The sequence below is a fragment of the Hyla sarda genome, chromosome 10, assembly GCF_029499605.1.
Source record: "Hyla sarda isolate aHylSar1 chromosome 10, aHylSar1.hap1, whole genome shotgun sequence".
Taxonomy (NCBI): Eukaryota; Metazoa; Chordata; class Amphibia; order Anura; family Hylidae; genus Hyla; species Hyla sarda.
In genome coordinates this window covers 52,370,857-52,391,973 of record NC_079198.1, presented here as the reverse complement: position 1 = coordinate 52,391,973, position 21,117 = coordinate 52,370,857, and the positions used below count along the sequence as shown (strand labels likewise).

The following is a 21,117-nucleotide window of genomic DNA, read 5'->3' as shown; positions in this document are numbered from 1 at the left end:
GTGAGTTTTGTTGAAATGGTTTTTGGGGGCATGTCGCATTTAGGAAGCCCCTATGGTGCCAGAACAGCAAAAAAAAACAAACACATGGCATACTATTTTGGAAACTACACCCCTCAAGGCACATAACCAGGGATCCGGTGAGCCTTAACACCCCACAGGTGTTTGACGACTTTTCGTTAAATTCGGATGTGTAAATAAAAATAAAAAAAATTTCACTAAAGTGCAGGTTTTTTCCCCAAATTTACCATTTCTACAAAGGGTAATGGGAGAAAAATCCCCCCAAAACTTGTAACGCAATTTCTCCCGAGTACAGAGATACCCCATATGTGGCCCTAAACTGTTGCCTTGAAATACGACAGGGCTCTGAAGTGAGAGAGTGCCATGCGCATTTGAGGCCTGAATAAGGAATTAGCAGTAGGGGTGGACCCGGTTACAAGGATGGGGCTTGTCTCCACCAAAACCCTACAGCAGTGTCTCCCACAGGGTGCCTCCAGCTGTTGCAAGACTCCCAGCCTGCCAGGACAGTCTATGGCTGTCCGGCAACACTGGGAGGTGTGGTTTTGCCACAGCTGGAGGCGCCGTTTAGGAAACACTGCCGTATGAGACGTTTTTCATTTTTATTGGGGGGGGGGGGCGACGTGTAAGGGGGTGTATGTGTAGTGTTTTACTTTTTATTATTTGTTAGTGTAGTGTAGTGTTTTTAGGGTACATTCACACAGGCAGGGGTTCACAGTAAGTTTCCTTGAAGGAAACCCACTGTAAACCCGCCCGGGTGAATGTACCCTGTACATTCACATGGGGGGGTGGGGGGCGTCCCAAGGGGGGGGGGGGGCACCCCAAACCTTCAGCTGTGGCAAAATGACAACTCCCAGAATGCACTGACAGACCGTACATGCTGGGAGTTGTAGTTTTACAACAGCTGTAGGCACACTGGTGGTGAACCACTGAGTTAGAAAACAGACTCTAGCTCAGTGATTCCAACCCATGTGCCTCCAGCTGTTGCAAGACTACAACTCCCAGCATGTACGGTCTGTCAGTGCACTCTGGGAGTTGTAGTTTTGCAACAGCTGGAGGCCCAAGGGTTGGAATCACTGAGTTGGGAAACAGACTCTAGCTCAGTGTTTCCCAACCAGTGTGCCTACAGCTGTTGCAAAACTACAATTCCCAGCATGCCCGTACAGTCAGGGATGCTAGGCATGTAGTTCTGCAATATCTGGCAATTCAGATGTTGCCGAACTACAACTCCCAGCATGCCTGGACAGTCTGGGCATGCTAGGAGTTGTAGTTATGCAACAACTGGGGAAGAACAGTGGTCTCCAAACTGTAGCCCTCCAGATGTTGCAAAACTACAACTCCAAGCATGCCCAGACTGTCCAGGCATGCTGGGAGTTGTAGTTCTGCAATATCTGAAGGGCCAGATATTGCAGAACTACACGCCCAGCATCCCTGACTGTCTGGGCATGCTGGGAGTTGTAGTTTTGCAACATCTGGAGGGCTACAGTTTGGAGACCACCATATAGTGGTCTCCAAACTGTGCCACTTCAGATGTTGCAAAACTACAACTCCCAGCATGCCCAGACAGTCAGTGCATGCTGGGAGTTTTAGTTTTGGAACATCTGGAGGACCACAGTTTAGAGACCACTACACAGTGGTCTCCAAACTGTGACCCTCTAGATGTTGCAAAACTACAACTCCCAGCATGCCCAGACAGCCTTTGGCTGTGTGGGCATGCTGGGAGTTGTAGTTTTGCTGCTTTTAGAAGGCCACAGTGAAGATCACTTATCGCGATCTTCACTGCAGCCTTCTCCGCCGCACTTTCCGGCCGTCGCTCTTCCGCCTGCTGCCGTTTCTCCGGGATGCCGCCGCCTCCGCAGGTCCGGGTAAGCCGGGCCATGTCCCCCACCTCGCCGCCCGTGTTCCCCCCGCTCTGTACCGACTTCGATCGGTGCGCAGAGCGGGGGGAAATGAACTGTAACCCACCCCCCTCCTGCCATTGGTGGTCAGCCTGACCGACCAATGGCAGGGGATTGGAGGGGGTGGCAACATTGCCACCCCCTCCTATCCTTTAGGCTGGTCGGAGCGGTCTCTGACAGCTCCGAGCAGTCTTATTTTCCGGGAGATCTTGGTGACCCGATTTGCCCGGATCGCGGCAAATCGCAGGTCTGAATTGACCTGCGATTTGCTGCGATCGCCGATATGGGGGGGGGGGGGTCTCAGGACCCCCCTAGGCATTGCCACGGGATGCCTGCTGATAGATATCAGCAGGCATCCCGGTCCGATCACCGCCCGGCGAGCGGCAGTGATCGGAAATGCCGAGGGCGTATGGATACGTCCTCCGTCCTTAAGTGACGGGACGCGAGGGCGAATGCATACGCCCTTTGTCCCCTAGGAGTTAAAGACACCTGTGAAAAATGAAAGAAGTGATCTGATTGGTTGCCATGGGCAACTCAGCAACTTTTCCTCTGGACAGGTTTTGATAAATCTCCCCCAAGATATTTTATCTGTAACATCACTAAGGCAGTTTACTATTGGCAAAAGCCTATCATGACACCATGTCAGCATACAGGATAAAAAATAAAAAAAGAAGCTGTATGGGCCGAAGGAGATTTGCAGCATGGATAACAATGGGTTAAGTGAGCATATTATTTTATTAGTAAAATGTTGGTAGATTTACTTATCAAAGTTGTTACCTTTGTCATTTTCTAAAAAGTCATGTAAAAGCACTAAACATTCAATAATACAGTTAGTGACGCTTCACTGTGTATAAGTGTATATATGTGCACACATGTATTATATATAGGTAAGTGCACATGAACATACAGCATAAGTATATGTGATGCCAGGTAAGAGTATATCCCAAGCATCCTGTTACGTCATTTAGCGGATCACCACTACGAGCCCGACATCTCTGTCTGTCACTCACGGAGCCTGGAACTCCCGCCCGCCCGCGAGCTCACCACTCCTACAGATAGAAAGCTCCACAGCCGCCCCTCACAAGGAACTTCCGAAGTTGCCTCAGCGACACTTCGCAATATTCAAATCAACCAATCAGAATCCGTGTTGTTTTCGTCTAAAGAGTAGCTCTGACATTTCATCCTGTGATTGGTAGCTATGAATGTCAATCATCCGGGAGGCGCAGCAACGGATCAAAATTCGTTTGAGTGCACGGCTATTGGTCGGCAATGCGTGACGTTCCTGAGCTCTGATAGGATGGTGAGAACGATTTGAAGTGGGCGTGTCCAGAAAGAGGCGAAGGTTATATGAAGGGGTGTCGGTGGGCCGTGGAGGCTAAGTGCCGGGGTGCCAAAGCTAGGAAAGGAGGCCTGGGTGTTAGGAGACCGGGCGAGTGAGTGAAAGGGGGAAGGACCCCGTGAGAGAACGAATGAAAAACAACGTCAACGGGTGTGACTAGAGACAAGGCCCGAACTTGGCAGCGAAGTCGCATTTGTTTCCTGGCCGCCGGTTGACCCAGGCCTACCTTTCCTAGTTATCCTCAGCACAACGTTGCCTAGATACAGCGGACAGCGTGGTATCGTCTGTGGCAGCCAGTACCATACTGCGGCATGGTGAGTGTCGTCATGGGGTTTGGGCCTATGAGATGTTGTGTGTGGCAGGGATTCAGCATCCTCCATTGTCTACAGCTCTGGCTGATGTCCTATCTGTGTGGATGTGAATGGACTGTCTGTCATGAATGTGGCAGGTGACGACTGAGGGCTCTAACCGGTGTGACTGGATGAAACCTTATAGACCTATCCACTATATCTGTGAGCACCTACCAGACCGATCACATCTACAGCTGGCAACAGTGCCCTGTATGTACCACTATTGGTAAGGTATGCCTCTGACCACGATGGGGGCAGGTGGGGATTCCATTGCAAGTTCTTACTTTTTCATAGGAAACATAGGCCTGTGTGTGGTGCTCCAGTGGGGGTAATGAAGTATGACTTACAGTTATGTCGGCTGGCTATTACTCAACATTTGCAGCGGGTTTCAAGACCAATACATAGTGTGATGTAAACTTTTAACACGTCTGGAAGAAAACTTGGTATATTTTTAATGTATGAGAAACAACTTTCTAATTACCTGTGATTAACAAATCTATATGCAAATCATAATGTTGCAGTATCTTGTAATACCTTTTTTATTAGACTAACAGCATTTTGTAGAGACAAGCTTTCGGGATTCCTCCCTTTATCAAGTCCAAAGCAAATCTAGATGTGCTTTGGACTTGATAAAGGGAGGAATCCCGAAAGCTTGTCTCTATAAAATGCTGTTAGTCTAATAAAAAAGGTATTACAAGATACTGCAACATTTTATGATTTGCATCTGCATCACTGGACTAATACGGCTACTCAAATTTACTATATAAATTTTTGTTTTTGTTTAAAAAACAAAACAAAACACTAGGGGTCTCCCACATGTCCCAGCGCATGGAGTTCGGACTCCTGCCAGCCTGGCATGAATCGGAACTCTCAGTGCAGCAGGGACACTGAAGACCACAGCGCAGCTTGCAGCATGGGCCCTCCTGACATGGTCAGCAGACGCTTCATCCAGCTGGCCAAATGTCAGTGTATGTGCCAAATGTCAGTGTAGCGCAGGGTTACACAAGAGGATCAGGTCTGCCTCTCCTGAGTCTGATCAAGGTCTTAATTTGTGTGAAGGGGTGGAGTTGCGGCCTGACAGGCTTCAGGTGATGTCGCGCATGCATGGCCACGCCCCCATTCTCCCTCGCACACGGCAGGACCCTGAGCAGCCACAGGGGAACTAAAAAAGTATTTATATGGGGTTTTGGGTAAAAATATAGACAAGGATAGTCGGGGACAGATATTGGGGGGGGGGGGAGGATTAGGGACAGATATTGGGGGGGGGGGAGGATTAGGGACAATTTGGTTGATGATAGGTATTCTTTAATGACAAACTCTAAACATTAATTTGCTTTGGTGCAGAAACGCTGACATTTTGTGTAACTGTTTTGCAGGAAGTCTGCAGCAAATCTGCCGCATGTGAATATTCAGTTAGAGCTAAACTACGTGTCCCGAGCCGGCCTGCAAATGAGTGCAGATCTAGTAGAGCAGTGCTTATTTAGAGTCTGAGGCAGGGAGGCCTGCATAAACTATCCCGGGATCATGCATGTGGGCCTAGTTGTTAGCTGCTGTTGGCTGTACATACCTTATAACACAGATAATTTTTTTATTTGCTGGTCACGACAACCCGCTAAGTCAACAAATGTGTGCGTTTGCATTCATTTACAGGCAGTGGAAGAGAGGTGGTTTCTGGTAACTATAAAAGAAAGTATACTAGGCGATTGTCTGAGCAAGTGATTGTGTCTGTATACAAGAGTGAAGTATACAAGTGAGTGTAAGTATAAAAGTGAGAGGGAGTTTAATTGAAATATTTGTTTTTTTTACTGTAAATTTTTGCAATCCCCAAATCTAGTATGACCTCCATGTTGGAAAATGCAGTCCAGTGTGCATCTTGCACAATGAATGCAATCCTTGAACCGCAGTTTGAGGGTGCATATTGTTGAGATGTGTGCGAGTTGTTCATTTGGATGCCCAGATCCTGGATCTAGAGGAGCAGCTGGCAACACTGAGACACATTGACAACTTGCAGAGGAGTCCCTGCTCACTTAGCAAGTACTCTCTGGGTAGAGGTGGGGGAGGATAGTGAGACGGAGGTGCAGGACAGTCAGGCAGTGAGCTGGGTTACAGTCAGAAAAAGGGGTAGAGGGAAAACTGTCAGGGAGGCTAGTCCTGAACTGGCACACCCCAACAAGTTTGCCCGTTTGGCAGATGAGGGGGATGCCATTTCAGAGCTAGCAGTACTGCAGCAGGACTCTGCCTCTGACCACCAGGGGGGTGTCTGCTCCAGGAGGGAGGGAGGAGTGCAGGGAAGGCCAGGCAGGTACTGGTAGTGGGGGACTCTATTGGGGAACAGACAGGGCGATCTGTCAAAGACCAGGATCATGAAACAGTGTATTGTCTTCCTGGCGCTCGAGTTCGGCACATCGCGGGTCGGGTTGACAGGTTGCTGGGTGGAGCTGGAGAGGACCCAGCAGTCATGGTACATATTGGCACCAATGACAGAGGTGGGTAGTTTCCTTTAAAAATGATTTAAGGCCGCAAGCATAAGGCAAGGACCTCCAAGGTAGTATTTTCTGAAATACTGCCAGTACCACGAGCCACACCAGAGAGGCAGCGGGAGATTAGGGAGGTAAAAAGTGGCTCAGAAGCTGGTGTAGGAAGGAAGGGTTTGGCTTCATGCAGAACTGGGCAGACTTCGCTGTCTGTTACCGGTTCTACCATAGGGACGGGCTGCACCTCAATGGGGAGGGTGCAGCTGTGCTTGGGGAGAAGATGGCTAGAAGGGTGGGAGTTTTTAAACTAGGGACTGGGGGTGAGGGAACCTACAACATAGAGGGGGAAGATAGGGTAGATAGAGAGGGGGGAGTTATTAGTAAACTTGGGGGTGGAGCAGAGGGAGGGGTTAGAATAGTTAATAGGGATAGGCTTCATAGGAAGAAATACCCCTCTGAATTGAGTGTTCACTAATGCAAGAAGTCTGTCCAATAAAACTGACGAACTGGAGAGGTTGATGTCTGAGGAAAATTATGACATAGTGGGTATAACAGAGACTTGGTTGGATGATAGCTGTGACTGGGCGGTCAACATATAGGGTTATAGTCTATTCAGGAAGGATTGGAAAAACGGAAAGGGGGAGGAGTTTGTCTTTATGTAAAGTCCAGTCTGAAGGCCGCACTGCGGGAGGATATACGGGAGGGAAACAATAATGTAGAGTCATTATGGGTAGAAATATATGGAGATGGAAAAAAATTCTGGTAGGGGTTTGCTATAAGCCACCAAACATAATGGAAGAGCCAGAAGATCAATTATTGAGGCAAATAAACAAGTCAGCAAATCAAAATGATGTGATAATAATGGGGGACTTTAACTATTCTGATATAAATTGGGAGACTGAGACCTGTGAATCTCATAAAGGAAACAGGTTTCTGACTATAACTAAAGACAATTATCTGTCCCAAATGGTGCAGAGCCTGACCAGAGGGGGGTGTCCTACTAGACTTAATATTAACCAACAGACCTGATAGAGTACTTAATGTGCAAGTAGATGGATACCTAGGAAATAGTGATCATAATATAATACATTATAACTTGTTCTTCAATAAGGGAATCTCTCGAGGGGCAACAAAAACAATGAACTTTAGGAAGGCAAAGTTCGATCAGCTCAGAGAAGCACTTAACAATATAAAATGGGATAATGTCCTCAAAAACAAGAATACTGACACTAAATGGGAGACTTTTCAAAATATCTTAAACTTTCACTGTAAGATGTATATACCTTATGGGAATAAAAGGGTCAGAAATAAAAGAAAATCAATATGGATGAATAAAAATGATAAGGGGGCAATAAACTACAAAGATAAAGCATGTAAACTACTAAAACAGGACAACAGTGAAGAAGCATTAACCCGTTAACCCCTTCCCGCTATATGACGTATGCATATGTCATGAGCGGGCTCCCGCGATAGAACACAGGGTCACGCGCTGACCCCGCATCATATCGCGTCAGTCCCGGCGACTATCAATGTCCGGGGACCGCGGCTAATACCGGATATCACCGATCGCAGTGATGCCCGGTATTAAAGGGGTAGTCCAGTGGTGAAAAACTTATCCCCTATCCTAAGGATAGGGGATAAGTTTGAGATCGCGGGGGGTCCGACCGCTGGGGCCCCCTGCGATCTCTCTGTACGGGGGCCAGGCTCTCCGGCCAGATAGCGGGTGTCGACCCCCGCACGAAGCGGCGGCCGACACGCCCCCTCAATACATCTCAATGGCAGAGCCGGAGATTGCCGAAGGCAGCGCTTCGGCTCTGCCATAGAGTTGTATTGAGAGGGCGTGTTGACCGCCGCTTCGTGCGGAGGTCGACACGCCCCCTTCCCGCGGGCTGTCGGGGCTCCGTACAGGAGATCTCAGGGGGCCGCAGCGGTTGGATCCCCCACGATCTGCAACTTATCCCCTATCCTTAGGATAGGGGATAAGTTGTTCACCACTGGACTACTCCTTTAACCTTTTAGAAGTGACGATCCACTAAAGTGAAAGTAAACTGTGCCGGTTAACTCAGTGGAGCTATTCGCGACCGCCACGATGAAATTGCGGTGTCCCGCACAGCTTGCTGAACAGCTGGAGGGTCCCTACCTGCCTCCTCACTGTCTGATCACCGATTGACTGCTCAGTGCCTGAGATCCAGGCAGGAGCAGTTGAGCGGCGATAACACTGATCAATGCATGGCTATTGCCAGGCACAGATCTGTGTAGATCAGTGTGTGCAATGTTAATAAAGATCATTTAACCCCTTCCATAATAAGTCAGAATCACCCCCCTTTTTCCAATAAAAAAAGTAAATAAAAATAAACATATGTGGTATGCGTGCGTAAATGTCCAAACTATAAAAATATAATAGTATTTAAACCACACGTTCTTTGGCGTACATGTAAAAAAATAGCTGAGTCCAAAATAGCGTGGTGTTGGTCACCTTTTTATACCATAAAAAAGTGAATAAAAAATCCGATCAAAACAAAAATGATACCAATAAAAACGTCAAATCACGGTGCAAAAAAATGAGCCCTTATACTTCTCCATATACAGAAAAATAAAAAAAAGTTATAGGGGTCAGAAGAGGACATTTTTAAACGTATACATTTTCCTGCATGTAGTTCATGATTTTTTTCCAGAAGTACGACAAAATCAAACCTATATAAGTACTGTATCATTTTAACTGTAAGGACCTACAGAATAAAGAGAAGGTGGAATTTTTACCAGAAAATGCACTGCGTAGAAATGGAAGCCCCCAAAACTTACAAAATGGCATTTTTTCTTCAGTTTTGTCGCACAATGGTGGAGATTTATCAAAACCTGTGTAGAGGTAAAGTTGCCCATAGCAACCAATCAGATTGCTTCTTTCATTTTGCAGAGGCCTTCTTAAAAATGAAAGAAGGGAGCTGATTGGTTGCTATGGGATACTGGGCAACTTTTCCTCTGGACAGGTTTTGATAAATCTCCGCCATTGATCTTTTTTTTTCCGTTTTGCCGTGGATTTTTGGGTTAAATGACTGTCACTGCAAAGTAGAATTGGTGGTGCAAAAAATAAGCCATAATATGGATTTTAGGTGCAAAATTTAAAGCGTTATGATTTTTAGAAGGTGATGAGGAAAAAATTTAAATGCAAAAACGGAAAATACCCGGCCTCATCACAATTTTCAGTGTAGGACCTGGCCATTTTTTGCACATCTGACCACTGTCATAAGCATTAACTCTGGGATGCGTTTACCTTTCATTTTGATCCCGAGAGTTTTTTTGTGACATATTCTACTTTGTTAGTGGTAAAATTGTTGATATTTGCATCATTTCTTGGTGAAAAATGCAAAAATTTTATGAAAATTTTTTAAATCTTGCCTTTTTTTTTTCACTTTGAAGCTCTCTGCTTACAAGCAAAATGAATATTCCAAATTATATATTGATTCACATATACAATATGTCTACTTCATATTTGCATTATAAAGTTGACATGTTTTTACTTTTGGAAGACATCAGAGGGCTTCAAAGTATAGCAGCAATTTTCCAATTTCTCACGATTCTCAAGATTTTCAAAATCGAAATTTTTCAAGGACCAGTTCAGTTTTGAAGTGGATTTAAAGGGCCTTTATATTAAATACCCCATAAATGACCCATTATAAAAAAAAAACTTCACCCCTCAAAGTATTCAAAACGACATTCAAAGGGATTGGTAACCCTTTAGGGGTTTCACAGGAATAGCAGCAAATTGAAGGAGAAAATGTAAAATTTTCATTTTTTTACACTAACACGTTCTTGTAGACCCAGTTTTTTTAATGTTTACATGGGGTAAAAGGAGAGATATATTCCTAAAATGTGTAACCCAATTTCTATAGAGTAAGGAAATACCGTGTATTTGAAGTGCTTGTTGAGCGCAGTAGAGGGCTCAGAAGGGAAGGAGCGACATTGGGATTTTGGAGAGTGAGTTTTTCTGAAATGGTTTTTTTTTTTGGGGGGGGGGGGCATGTCACATTTAAGCCGCTATGGTGCCAGAACAGCTGAAAAAAAACACATGACATACTATTTTGGTAACTACACCCCTCAAGGAACTTGAGGTACAGTGAGCCTTAAACGGGTTCTCCCTTGTTTATACTGTTTTATGTTATTATGTTTGTCTGTAATGTGTGTATAAGTTTATTTTTTTTTATGGGGGTCGTGATTATGTATATATGTTTTTTCTTACCTTTTGTGAAGATCCGGAAGCTGGTCCCTTTTTCTTCCAGTGGCTTGCTGTGTACCTCTGCCTCCGCCATGTTGTGTTCGGTATGTGGGATGTCTGGGGGATGTTCTTGCTTCTGTCCTTCCTATCTTGATGTCCGAGGCAAATCTTTTCTTCCTGTTTCTTCCGTTGCTCAGCGATGAATCTGCGGCCTCTTCCGGGGCATGCGCAGGTAGTTTTTTTTCTTTGTATATTAGTTTTTTTGGGTCTAATTGACAAACTGTCTGCGCTTGCGCAGAGCTACGCTATTAGCGTAGACCTAACGTACGCTACGCTGTTAGCATAGCACTTGCATACCGGAGCATGCGCAGACAGTTTGTCAATTAGACAAAAAAACTTTATTGGTAAACAAAACAAACTACCTGCGCATGCGCTGGAAGAGGCTGCAGATTAGTTGCTGAGCAACGGAAGAAACAGGAAGAAAAGATTCGCCTCGGACGTCAGATAGACAGGACAGAAGCAAGAACACACCCCCGACATCCCACATACCGAACACAACATGGCGGAGGCCGAGGTACACAGGAAGCCACTGGAAGAAAAAGGGACCAGCTTCCGGATCTTCACAAAAGGTAAGAAAAAACATATCTACATAATCACAACCCACATAAAAAAAAAACATGCTTATACACACATAACACACAAACATAATAACAAAAAACAGTATAAACAAGGGAGAACCCCTTTAACACCCCACAGGTGTTTGATGACTTTTCGTTAGTTGGATGTGTAAATGATTTAAGTTTTCACTAAAATGCTAGTTTTCCCCCAAATTTTAAATTTTTACAAGGGGTAATAGGAGAAAATGCCCCCCAAAATTTGTAACCCCATCTCTTCTGATTATGGAAATACCCCATGTCTGGACGTGAAGTGCTCTGCTGGCGCACTACAATACTCAGAAATGTCACATTTGGCTTAAATGTTTTTTGTGGGGCATGTCACATTTAGGAATCCCCTATGGTGCCAGAACAGCAGGGAAAAAAACACATGGCATACTACTTAACACCCCACAGGTGTTTGCCGACTTTTTGTTAAAGTTGGATGTGTAAGTGAGAGAAATTTTCCTATAAAATGCTGCTTTTTCCCAAAATTTAACATTTTTAATAGGAAGTAATAGGAGAAAATGACCTCCAAAATTTGTAACCCCAAGTGTTCTGTTGACGCACCACAATGCTCAGAAGAGGAGCGCCATTGAGCTTTTGGAAAGAAAATTTGTTTGGAATGGAAGTCAGTGCATTTACAAAGCCCCCTGTGGTGCCAGAACAGTGGAACATGTGACCCCATTTTGGAAACTGCACCCCTCACAGAATTTAATAAGGGGTGCAGTGAGTATTTACACCCCACTGGTGCATGACAGATCTTTGGAACAGTGGGCTGTGCAAATGAAAAATTTTATGTTTCATTTTCACGGACCACTGTTCCAAAAATCTCAGACACCTGTGGGGCGTAAATGCTCACTGTACCCCTTATAACATTATGAGAGGGGTGTAGTTTCCAAAATGGGGCGCATGTTGGGGGGGTCCATTGTTCTGACACTATGGGGGCTTTTTAAACACACATATGGCCTTCAATTCCGGACAAATTTTCTCTTCAAAAGCCCAATGGTGCTCCTTCTCTTGAGGATTGTAGTGCGCCAGCAGAGCACTTTACATCCACATATGGGGTATGTTCTTACTCAGAAGAAATTGGGTTACAAATTTGTGAAAAGGAAAAATTTAGGGTAACGCCAGCATTTTAGTGAAATTATTTTTTATTTTTTCATTTTTCCATCCACCTTTGAAGAATTTTCATTAAACACCTGTGGGGTGTTAAGGCTCACTATACCCCTTGTTACATTCCATGAGGGGTGTAGATTCCAAAATGGGGTCACATGGGTATTTATTTTTTTGCGTTTATGTCAGAGCCGCTGTAAAATCAGCCACCCCTGTGCAAATCACCAATTTAGTCCTTAAATGTACGTAGTGCGCTCTGCTGAGCCTTGTTGTGTGCCCACAGAGCATTTTACGCCCATATATGGGGTATTTCCGTACTCAGGAGAAATTGTGTTACAAATTTTGGGAGTGTTTTTTTTCCTTTTACTGCTTGTGAAAATAAAAAGTATGGGGCAACAGCAGCATGTTAGTGTAAAACTTTTTATTTCTTTACACTAACAGGCTGGTGTAGCCCCCAACTTTTCCTTTTTATGAGGGTTAAAAGGAGAAAAAGCCCCCCAAATTTTGTAGTGCTATTTCTCCCAAGTACGGAAATACCCCATATGTGGCCCTAAAGTGTATCCTTGTAATACGACAGGGCTCCGAAGTGAGAGCGCCATGCGCATTTGAGGACTAAATTAGGGATTGCATAGGGGTATTCTACGCCAGTGATTCCCAATGCTGGGCGTTGTTTTGCAACAGCTGGAGGGTCCGTTTTGGAAACACTGCCGTACAATACGTTTTTCACTTTTATTTGGGTGGGGGAGGGACAGTGTAAGGGGTGTATATGTAGTGTTTTACCCTTTATTATGTGTAGTGTAGTGTATTTAGGGTACATTCGCACTGGCGGAGGTTTACAGTGAGTTTCCCGCTAGGAGTTTGCGCTGTAAACTCGCCCGTGTGAATGTACCCTTTACATTCACATGGGGGGCAAACCTCCAGCTGTTTCAAAACTACAACTCCCAGCATGCACTGACCGTGCATGGTGGGAGTTGTACTTTTGCAACAGCTGGAGGCACACTGGTTGGAAAACCTTCAGTTAGGTTCTGTTACCCAACCAGTGCACCTCCAGCTGTTGCAAAACGACAACTACCTGCATGTACTAATCGCTGAAGGTCATGCTGGGAGATGTAGTTGTGAAACAGCTGGAGGTACGCAATTATAACTCCCAGCATGCCGAGACAGCTTTTTGCTGTTTGGGCATGCTGGGATTTGCAGTTTTGCAACATCTGGAGGGCTACAGTTTAGAGACAACTGCACAGTGAACTCTAAACTGTGGCCCTCCAGATGTTGCAAAACTACAAATCCCAGCATGCCCACCAGACAGCTGTGTGGGCATACTAGGAGTTGTAGTTTTGCAAGATCTAGAGGGCCACAGTTCAGAGATCACTGCATAGTGGTCTATAAACTTTAGCCCTCCAGCTGTTGCAAAACTGCAAATCCCAGCATGCCCAAACAGCTGCCTGGGCATGCTGGGAGTTGTAGTTTTGCAACATCTGGAGGACTACAGTTTAGAGACCACTGTACAGTGGTCTCAAACTGTAGCCCTCCAGATGTTGCTAGGCAACTCTCCGGCTTCAGTAGGATCCAAGGAGCGGCATCGCCGTCCTCTTCTGCAGCTGATCGTCGCGCCGCCACAACCGATGGGTAAATGGTCCTCCTCCCCGTTCCACTGCCTATTGTGCGTGGGCAGAACGGGGAAACCGAAAGTTAACCCACATGAAAGATTGGTGCATAAAATGAGAAGGATGGGGCTGGGGGAGAATGTGTGCAAGTGGGTAAGTAACTGGCTCAGTGATAGGAAACAGGGTGGTTATGAATGGTACTTATTCTGATTGGGTGACTGTTTACTAGTGGGGTACCACAGGGGTCAGTCTTGGGTCCTGTTCTATATAAAGGAAAACTTTCAGCTTCCTTCCCCTGCACTAACCAGCGGAACTGGCTGATAGTGCGGGGGGCCCTGATCAGTTTGATGCTTACCCCGCCCGGATCCGCCGTAACGTTCGGCCGTAATCTTCATTTTTTGTTATATGCTAATGAGGTACTAACTGGCACTCTGACATCAGCGCTGCCGAGCTCATCAATATTCCTCCCTTCTCTCTTCATTGCAGAGTGGGGAGAAGAGGGAGGGGAGGAATATTGATGAGCTGGGCGGTGCGTAGTGCCAGTTAGCCCGGCACCAGTTAGCACCTCATTAGCATATACCGAAAAGCGAAGATTGCGGCCGAACGGCGCGGTGAATCCAGGCACGGTAAACATCAAACTGATCAGCGTCCGCTGCACTAACAGCCAGTACTGCTGGTTAGTGCGGGGGGAGCAAGCTGACAGTTTTCCTTTAATATATTTATTAATGACCTTGTAGAGGGGTTGAATAGTAAAGTAACAATCTTTGCAGATGATACTAAACTCTGTAAAGCGGTAAACACAATAAAGAACAGTGCACTGTTACAAATGGATCTGGATAGGTTTGAGGTTTGGGCTGGTAAGTGGCAGATGAGGTTCAACACTGATAAATGTAAGGTAATGCACATGGGGAGGAAAAATCCGGGCTGGGATTATGTATTAAATGGGAGAACACTTGGGACGACTGACATGGAAAAGGATTTAGGAGTCTTAGTTAACAGTAAATTTAGCTGTAGTGACCAGTGTCGGGCAGCTGCTGCCAAGGCAAATAAAATCATGGGGTGCATCAATAAGGGGCCTAGATAGCCATGACAAGTAAATAATTCTACTGCTGTACAAATCACTAGTCAGACCACACATGGAATACTGTGTACAGTACTGGGAACCAGTGTACAAGAAAGATATAGTGGAGCTGGAGAGGGTTCAAAGACGGGCAACCTGAGTAATACGGGGAATGGGAGGACTACAGTACCCAGAAAGATTATCAGAATTAGGGTTATTTAGTTTAGAGGAAGTCTTAGGGGAGACCAATTAACTATGTATAAATATATCAGGGGTAGTACAGAGATCTCTCTCATGATCTATTTATACCCAGGGCCGGTTTTAGGCTTAGCATGACCCTGGGCAAAATCAAAAGTGGGGCCCCAAAAGTAGTAATAGTGCACTAACCAGATTTGTAAAGAGCAATTGAAAAGTCCCATCAAAACAAAAATGGTACCGATAAAAACTAAAAATCACAGCGCAAAAAATTACCCTCATACATCCCATATACAGAAAAAGTTATAGGGCTCAGAAAAGTAAAATTTTAAGCATACAAATTTTTGTACAAAAACTAAAGTAAAAAAAAATATACAGTGGTTACTCAACATATGATGGTAATTCGTTCCAAACGACCCATCGTTAGTCGAATCCATCGTATGTTGAGGGATTCGTGCAATGTAAAGTATAGGAAGTTATACTCACCTGTCCCCGCCGCTCCCGATGCTGTCCCAGGGGCTCCCGATGCTGTCCCGCTGCTTCGGCGTCATCTTTGGGATCCTTTGGCTTCTTCCGCCTCGCTTTCTGGTGACGTTATTACATTGGTGCGCTGGGACGGCGTGCGCACGACGTAATAACGACGCCAGAAAGAGAGGCCCGGACCCCAGAGAAGATGCCGGAGGATCGCAAAGTGGACCCGGAGCAGTGGGGATAGGTAAGTGAACCTGTCCGCGGTGCTTAAACTGCTATCCGACAGCAGCTTAAGCATTTTGCGCTGCCGTATAGCAGTTAATGCGATGGTCCCGACATATAAAAGCATCTTATGTCGATGCTGACATAGACATGCGATGGCCTCTGAGGCCATCGTATGTCGATTTGATCATATGTCGGGGCCATCGCATGTCGGGGGGTTACTGTATATAAATTGGGTATTGTCGTAACCGTATGGACCTACAAAATAGTGTAGTTTTTACCAAAAGGTGCACTGCGTAGAAACAGATGCCCCAACTTTTATGAAACGGTGTTGTAATATTGAGGTTCTGAACCAGTGCGTGGTATGACATGACATGGCATGGCATGTCTGCTACCCATCACCACTACACGCAGACACTGCTCTTTGTGGCAGAGGGCACCACCATTACATCTGATCCCAACACATTTCTTGCCTCTGCCTCAGCGCTCTGTATTACTTGCTCTTATGTGTGCTGCTGCTGCCGCCTCTGATCCTCCCACCTGCCTGACTTCCATCATCCTGCCAGTTTTCTCACTCCCATCATCCTCACATTAAGGCCCCTTACACACTGCCGTTGCTACCCATCAAGAACGGCTATTAAAGTATTTTTCTTTATGATTAATTTAGCGGTCGTTTTTGTGACCGGGAGCAACGGGCAATAACTGGTCCCGGTGGCTCCCATTTACTATTGGGCACTGTTATTTTTAGATGGGATTAGCGGGAGATAGACTGAACAAGCTAATGGCAGTATGAAAGAAGCCTAACCACACTCCTATCATCCTCCCACTGTCCCCAAACACAGAGACATATACGCATTTATATCTAAGAGTATACCTTTATAGAAATCGCATACTATACTTATACACACACACAGATCTTTAGTTATTTGGAGATCTAATCCTGTTGATGTAATAATCATTTAATAAATATTCATCGCTATATGCATTTATATACATACATATATTAATCCCGAAATAAAGCAGCACTACTTATCCAGTCCAACCAGAGAATTGGTGCCAGCGTCCCAAAGGACTTGATCAGAGTTCATCCAAGATAAAAAACAGATACAGGCGCAGCACTCCAACAAAAAAGTAATTTAATGTCTCATGTCGGCATTACAACGTTTCAACTCCTCTTGGAGCCTTTTTCAAGCATGCTTTCAGGAGGAGCTGAAACGTTGTAATGCTGACATGAGACATTAAATCACTTTTTTGGAGTGCTGCGCCTGTATCTGGTTTATAGATATATATATATATATATATATATATCTTTATTTTTATTTTTCTCATTCTCTCTTTTTCTTTCTCTTTCTTTCAAAATTACAACTCCCGACATGCCCAGACAGCAAGACAGTTTGGAAAACACATGAAGAAAAAAATATATATACATGTTTTTCAAACAGTGTGTGCCAGCTGTTTCAAAACTACAACTCCCAGCATGCCCAGACATCCATATCCTGTCCTGGCATGCTGGGAGTTCTAATTTAGCTAAATCTATTTAAACACTGTTTTGTAAACACTGATGTATATTTTGTGATGCCATATATATATTTTCTAATAATTAAACATTGAGTCAATTGACACCTAATTGACACATCCCAGATGGTGATGTGAAGCTGCGCTGTGGCAGTATAGTTCCCCCACATTAGGTTGGCAGTATAGTTCCCCCACATTAGGTTGGCAGTATAGTTCCCCCCACATTAGGTTGGCAGTATACAGGGGTGTGGAAATTTAAAAAAAACTACTAGTCCAAGGGACTAAAGCGGAACACAATCTACTTGTCCCTCAAGAAAATCCACTTGTCCTGGTAGATAAAATAATTTCAACCAAAATAGTCTGATTTCCCCCCCCCCCCCCCCCCACTAGACCATCAGGGATGGATATACGATCCCTTTAGACACTGCTGTCAACTTAGACAGTGGTGATCTAATGGTTTAATAGCGGCCACGGTGATCGCAGCATGCCAGACTATTAGCGGTAACTTAAACCGGAATATCGGTATAAGTTATCGGCCTGTCGGTCACAGACTATCGGTATCGGCCTTAGAAAATCGATATCGGTCGATCCCTAGTATAGTTCCCCCCCACATAAGGTTGGCAGTATAGTTCCCCCACACTTGTCCCCTCACATTAGGTTAGCAGTATGTTCCCCAACATTAGCTTGTAGTTCCCCCCCCCCCCACCCATTAGATTGGCAGTATAGTTCCCCCACATTAGGTAGGCAGTCGAGTTAGTTCCCCCACATTAGGTAGGCAGTCGAGTTAGTTCCCCCACATTAGGTAGGCAGTCGAGTTAGTTCCCCCACATTAGGTAGGCAGTCGAGTTAGTTCCCCCACATCAGGTAGGCAGTCGAGTTAGTTCCCCCACATTAGGTAGGCAGTCGAGTTAGTTCCCCCACATTAGGTAGGCAGTCGAGTTAGTTCCCCCACATTAGGTAGGCAGTCGAGTGAGTTCCCCCACATTAGGTAGGCAGTATAGTTCCCCCACATTAGATAGGCAGTCGAGTGAGTTCCCCCACATTAGGTAGGCAGTATAGTTCCCCCACATTAGGTAGGCAGTATAGTTCCCCCACATTAGGTAGGCAGTATAGTTCCCCCACATTAGGTAGGCAGTATAGTTCCCCCACATTAGGTAGGCAGTATAGTTCCCCCACATTAGGTAGGCAGTATAGTTCCCCCACATTAGGTAGGCAGTATAGTTCCCCCACATTAGGTAGGCAGTATAGTTCCCCCACATTAGGTAGGCAGTATAGTTCCCCCACATTAGGTAGGCAGTATAGTTCCCCCACATTAGGTAGGCAGTATAGTTCCCCCCCACATTAGGTAGGCAGTATAGTTCCCCCCCACATTAGGTAGGCAGTATAGTTCCCCCCCACATTAGGTAGGCAGTATAGTTCCCCCCCACATTAGGTAGGCAGTATAGTTCCCCCCCCACATTAGGTAGGCAGTATAGTTCCCCCCCCACATTAGGTAGGCAGTATAGTTCCCCCCCCACATTAGGTAGGCAGTATAGTTCCCCCCCACATTAGGTAGGCAGTATAGTTCCCCCCCCACATTAGGTAGGCAGTATAGTTCCCCCCCCACATTAGGTAGGCAGTATAGTTCCCCCCCATATTAGGTAGGCAGTATAGTTCCCCCACACTTGTCGCCCCACATTAGGTTAGCAGTATGTTCCCCAACATTAGCTTGTAGTTCCCCCCACCCATTAGATTGGCAGTATAGTTCCCCCACATTAGGTAGGCAGTCGAGTTAGTTCCCCCACATTAGGTTGTAGTTCAGTTGGCAGTATAGTTCCCCCCACATTAGTCCCCCACATTAGGTTACCAATATGTTCCCCCACATTAGGTTGTAGTTCCCCCCCCCCCCGTTAGATTGGCATTATAGTTCCCCCACAGTAGGTAGGCATTATAGTTCCCCCACAGTAGGTAGGCGGTATAGTTCCCCCACAGTAGGTAGGCGGTATAGTTCCCCCACAGTAGGTAGGCGGTATAGTTCCCCCACAGTAGGTAGGCGGTATAGTTCCCCCACAGTAGGTAGGCGGTATAGTTCCCCCACAGTAGGTAGGCGGTATAGTTCCCCCACAGTAGGTAGGCGGTATAGTTCCCCCACAGTAGGTAGGCGGTATAGTTCCCCCACAGTAGGTAGGCGGTATAGTTCCCCCACAGTAGGTAGGCGGTATAGTTCCCCCACAGTAGGTAGGCGGTATAGTTCCCCCACAGTAGGTAGGCGGTATAGTTCCCCCACAGTAGGTAGGCGGTATAGTTCCCCCACAGTAGGTAGGCGGTATAGTTCCCCCACAGTAGGTAGGCGGTATAGTTCCCCCACAGTAGGTAGGCGGTATAGTTCCCCCACAGTAGGTAGGCGGTATAGTTCCCCCACAGTAGGTAGGCGGTATAGTTCCCCCACAGTAGGTAGGCGGTATAGTTCCCCCACAGTAGGTAGGCGGTATAGTTCCCCCACAGTAGGTAGGCGGTATAGTTCCCCCACAGTAGGTAGGCGGTATAGTTCCCCCACAGTAGGTAGGCGGTATAGTTCCCCCACAGTAGGTAGGCGGTATAGTTCCCCCCCCCCCCCCACAGTAGGTAGGCGGTATAGTTCCCCCCCCCACAGTAGGTAGGCGGTATAGTTCCCCCCCCCCCCCACAGTAGGTAGGCGGTATAGTTCTCCCCCCCCCCCCCCCCCCCACAGTAGGTAGGCGGTATAGTTCCCCCCCCCCCCCCCACAGTAGGTAGGCGGTATAGTTCCCCCCCCCCCCCCCCACAGTAGGTAGGCGGTATAGTTCCCCCCCCCCACAGTAGGTAGGCGGTATAGTTCCCCCCCCCCCCCCCACAGTAGGTAGGCGGTATAGTTCCCCCCCCCACAGTAGGTAGGCGGTATAGTCCCCCCCCCCCCCCACGTTAGGTTGGCGGTATAGTCCCCCCCCCCACGTTAGGTTGGCGGTATAGTCCCCCCCAACGTTAGGTTGGCGGTATAGTCCCCCCCCCCTCCCCCCCCACGTTAGGTTGGCTGTTTGTACTGCACCACTTCAGTGCTCCGACCACAGCTCTTCCAGTCAGGGATCACTATCTACTGCTAAAGCCTATATGCCATTGCAGTAGGTCCCGGGACCGGAGGAGCGGTGGTTGGAGTACCGAAGATGACGTGCTGCTGGTAACTTACCATGCTTCGCTCTGCTCAGTTTCTATGGGCGCACGCATCAGGGATGTCCTGAATGTGAGGGGGGAAATTAATCTGGTGGGAGGAAGGTAATTGCCCTGTCGTGTGCTGACCCCACCCCTCCTGGATCCACAATTGCCTGGTTTGCCCCGCCTTAACACCAGCCCCTGTTTATACCCAGGACTGTGTCTATAACAAGGGGGCATCCTCTTTAGAGGAAAGAAGGTTTCTACACTAGCACAGACGGGGGTTCTTTGCTGTAAGAGCAGTGAGACAGTGAAATTCTCTGCCTGAGGTGGACATGGTGAATTCTGTTAAATAATTCAAAAGGGGTCTTGATGCATTTTTGGAGAATAATAACATTGCAGGTTATGGGTTCTAGATTTATGGGGACAGAACGTTGATCCAGAGATTTATTCTGACTGCCATATTGGAGTCGGGAAGGATTTTTACCTCTAGTATGAGGGTTTTTTGCCTTCCTCTGGATCTATTCAGTAGGGACTCATTAGTTTTATAGGTTGAAGTTGATGGACTCTGGTCTTTTTTCAACCTTAAGAACTATGTTTGTCAGCTAAACTTTGGCCCAGTTGTACAGGGCAATTTTGGCATAATCACACAATGTAATAGGACCCAACACTGACAGTATCCATTAGATTTGGACTGGTAAGGGATTCCCTTAACATACTTGACACAAACTGAATGGCATCAATAATATGTAGACGTCCGCCAAAAGAACACGACGTATGCAGTGTATTGTTGGTTAAATGGATGACTTTGTACGGAATAGTGCAGTCTGCTGTACAAATACATAGAA

The 21,117-nt window shown here is 46.2% G+C and overlaps 2 protein-coding genes across 5 annotated transcripts in view; one reads left to right on the top strand and one right to left on the bottom strand.

Moving 5' to 3' along the window:
- LOC130293418 (visinin-like) overlaps positions 1-3,021 on the bottom strand; it is a 306,760-nt gene extending 303,739 nt beyond the window's left edge. For 2 of the 3 annotated variants that reach the window (XM_056542062.1, XM_056542063.1), the window contains exon 1: positions 2,821-2,948. The gene's annotated coding sequence lies outside the window, so the exon portion shown is untranslated. Of the gene's footprint in view, positions 1-2,820 lie in introns of all 3 variants that reach the window. The other variant, XM_056542064.1, reaches the window with a different exon arrangement.
- UBE2S (ubiquitin conjugating enzyme E2 S) overlaps positions 2,972-21,117 on the top strand; it is a 35,080-nt gene continuing 16,934 nt past the window's right edge. The window contains exon 1 of one of the 2 annotated variants that reach the window (XM_056542060.1): positions 2,972-3,213. In XM_056542060.1, the coding sequence (XP_056398035.1) occupies positions 3,112-3,213 (102 nt within the window). In that variant the 5' untranslated portion in view covers positions 2,972-3,111. The other variant, XM_056542061.1, reaches the window with a different exon arrangement.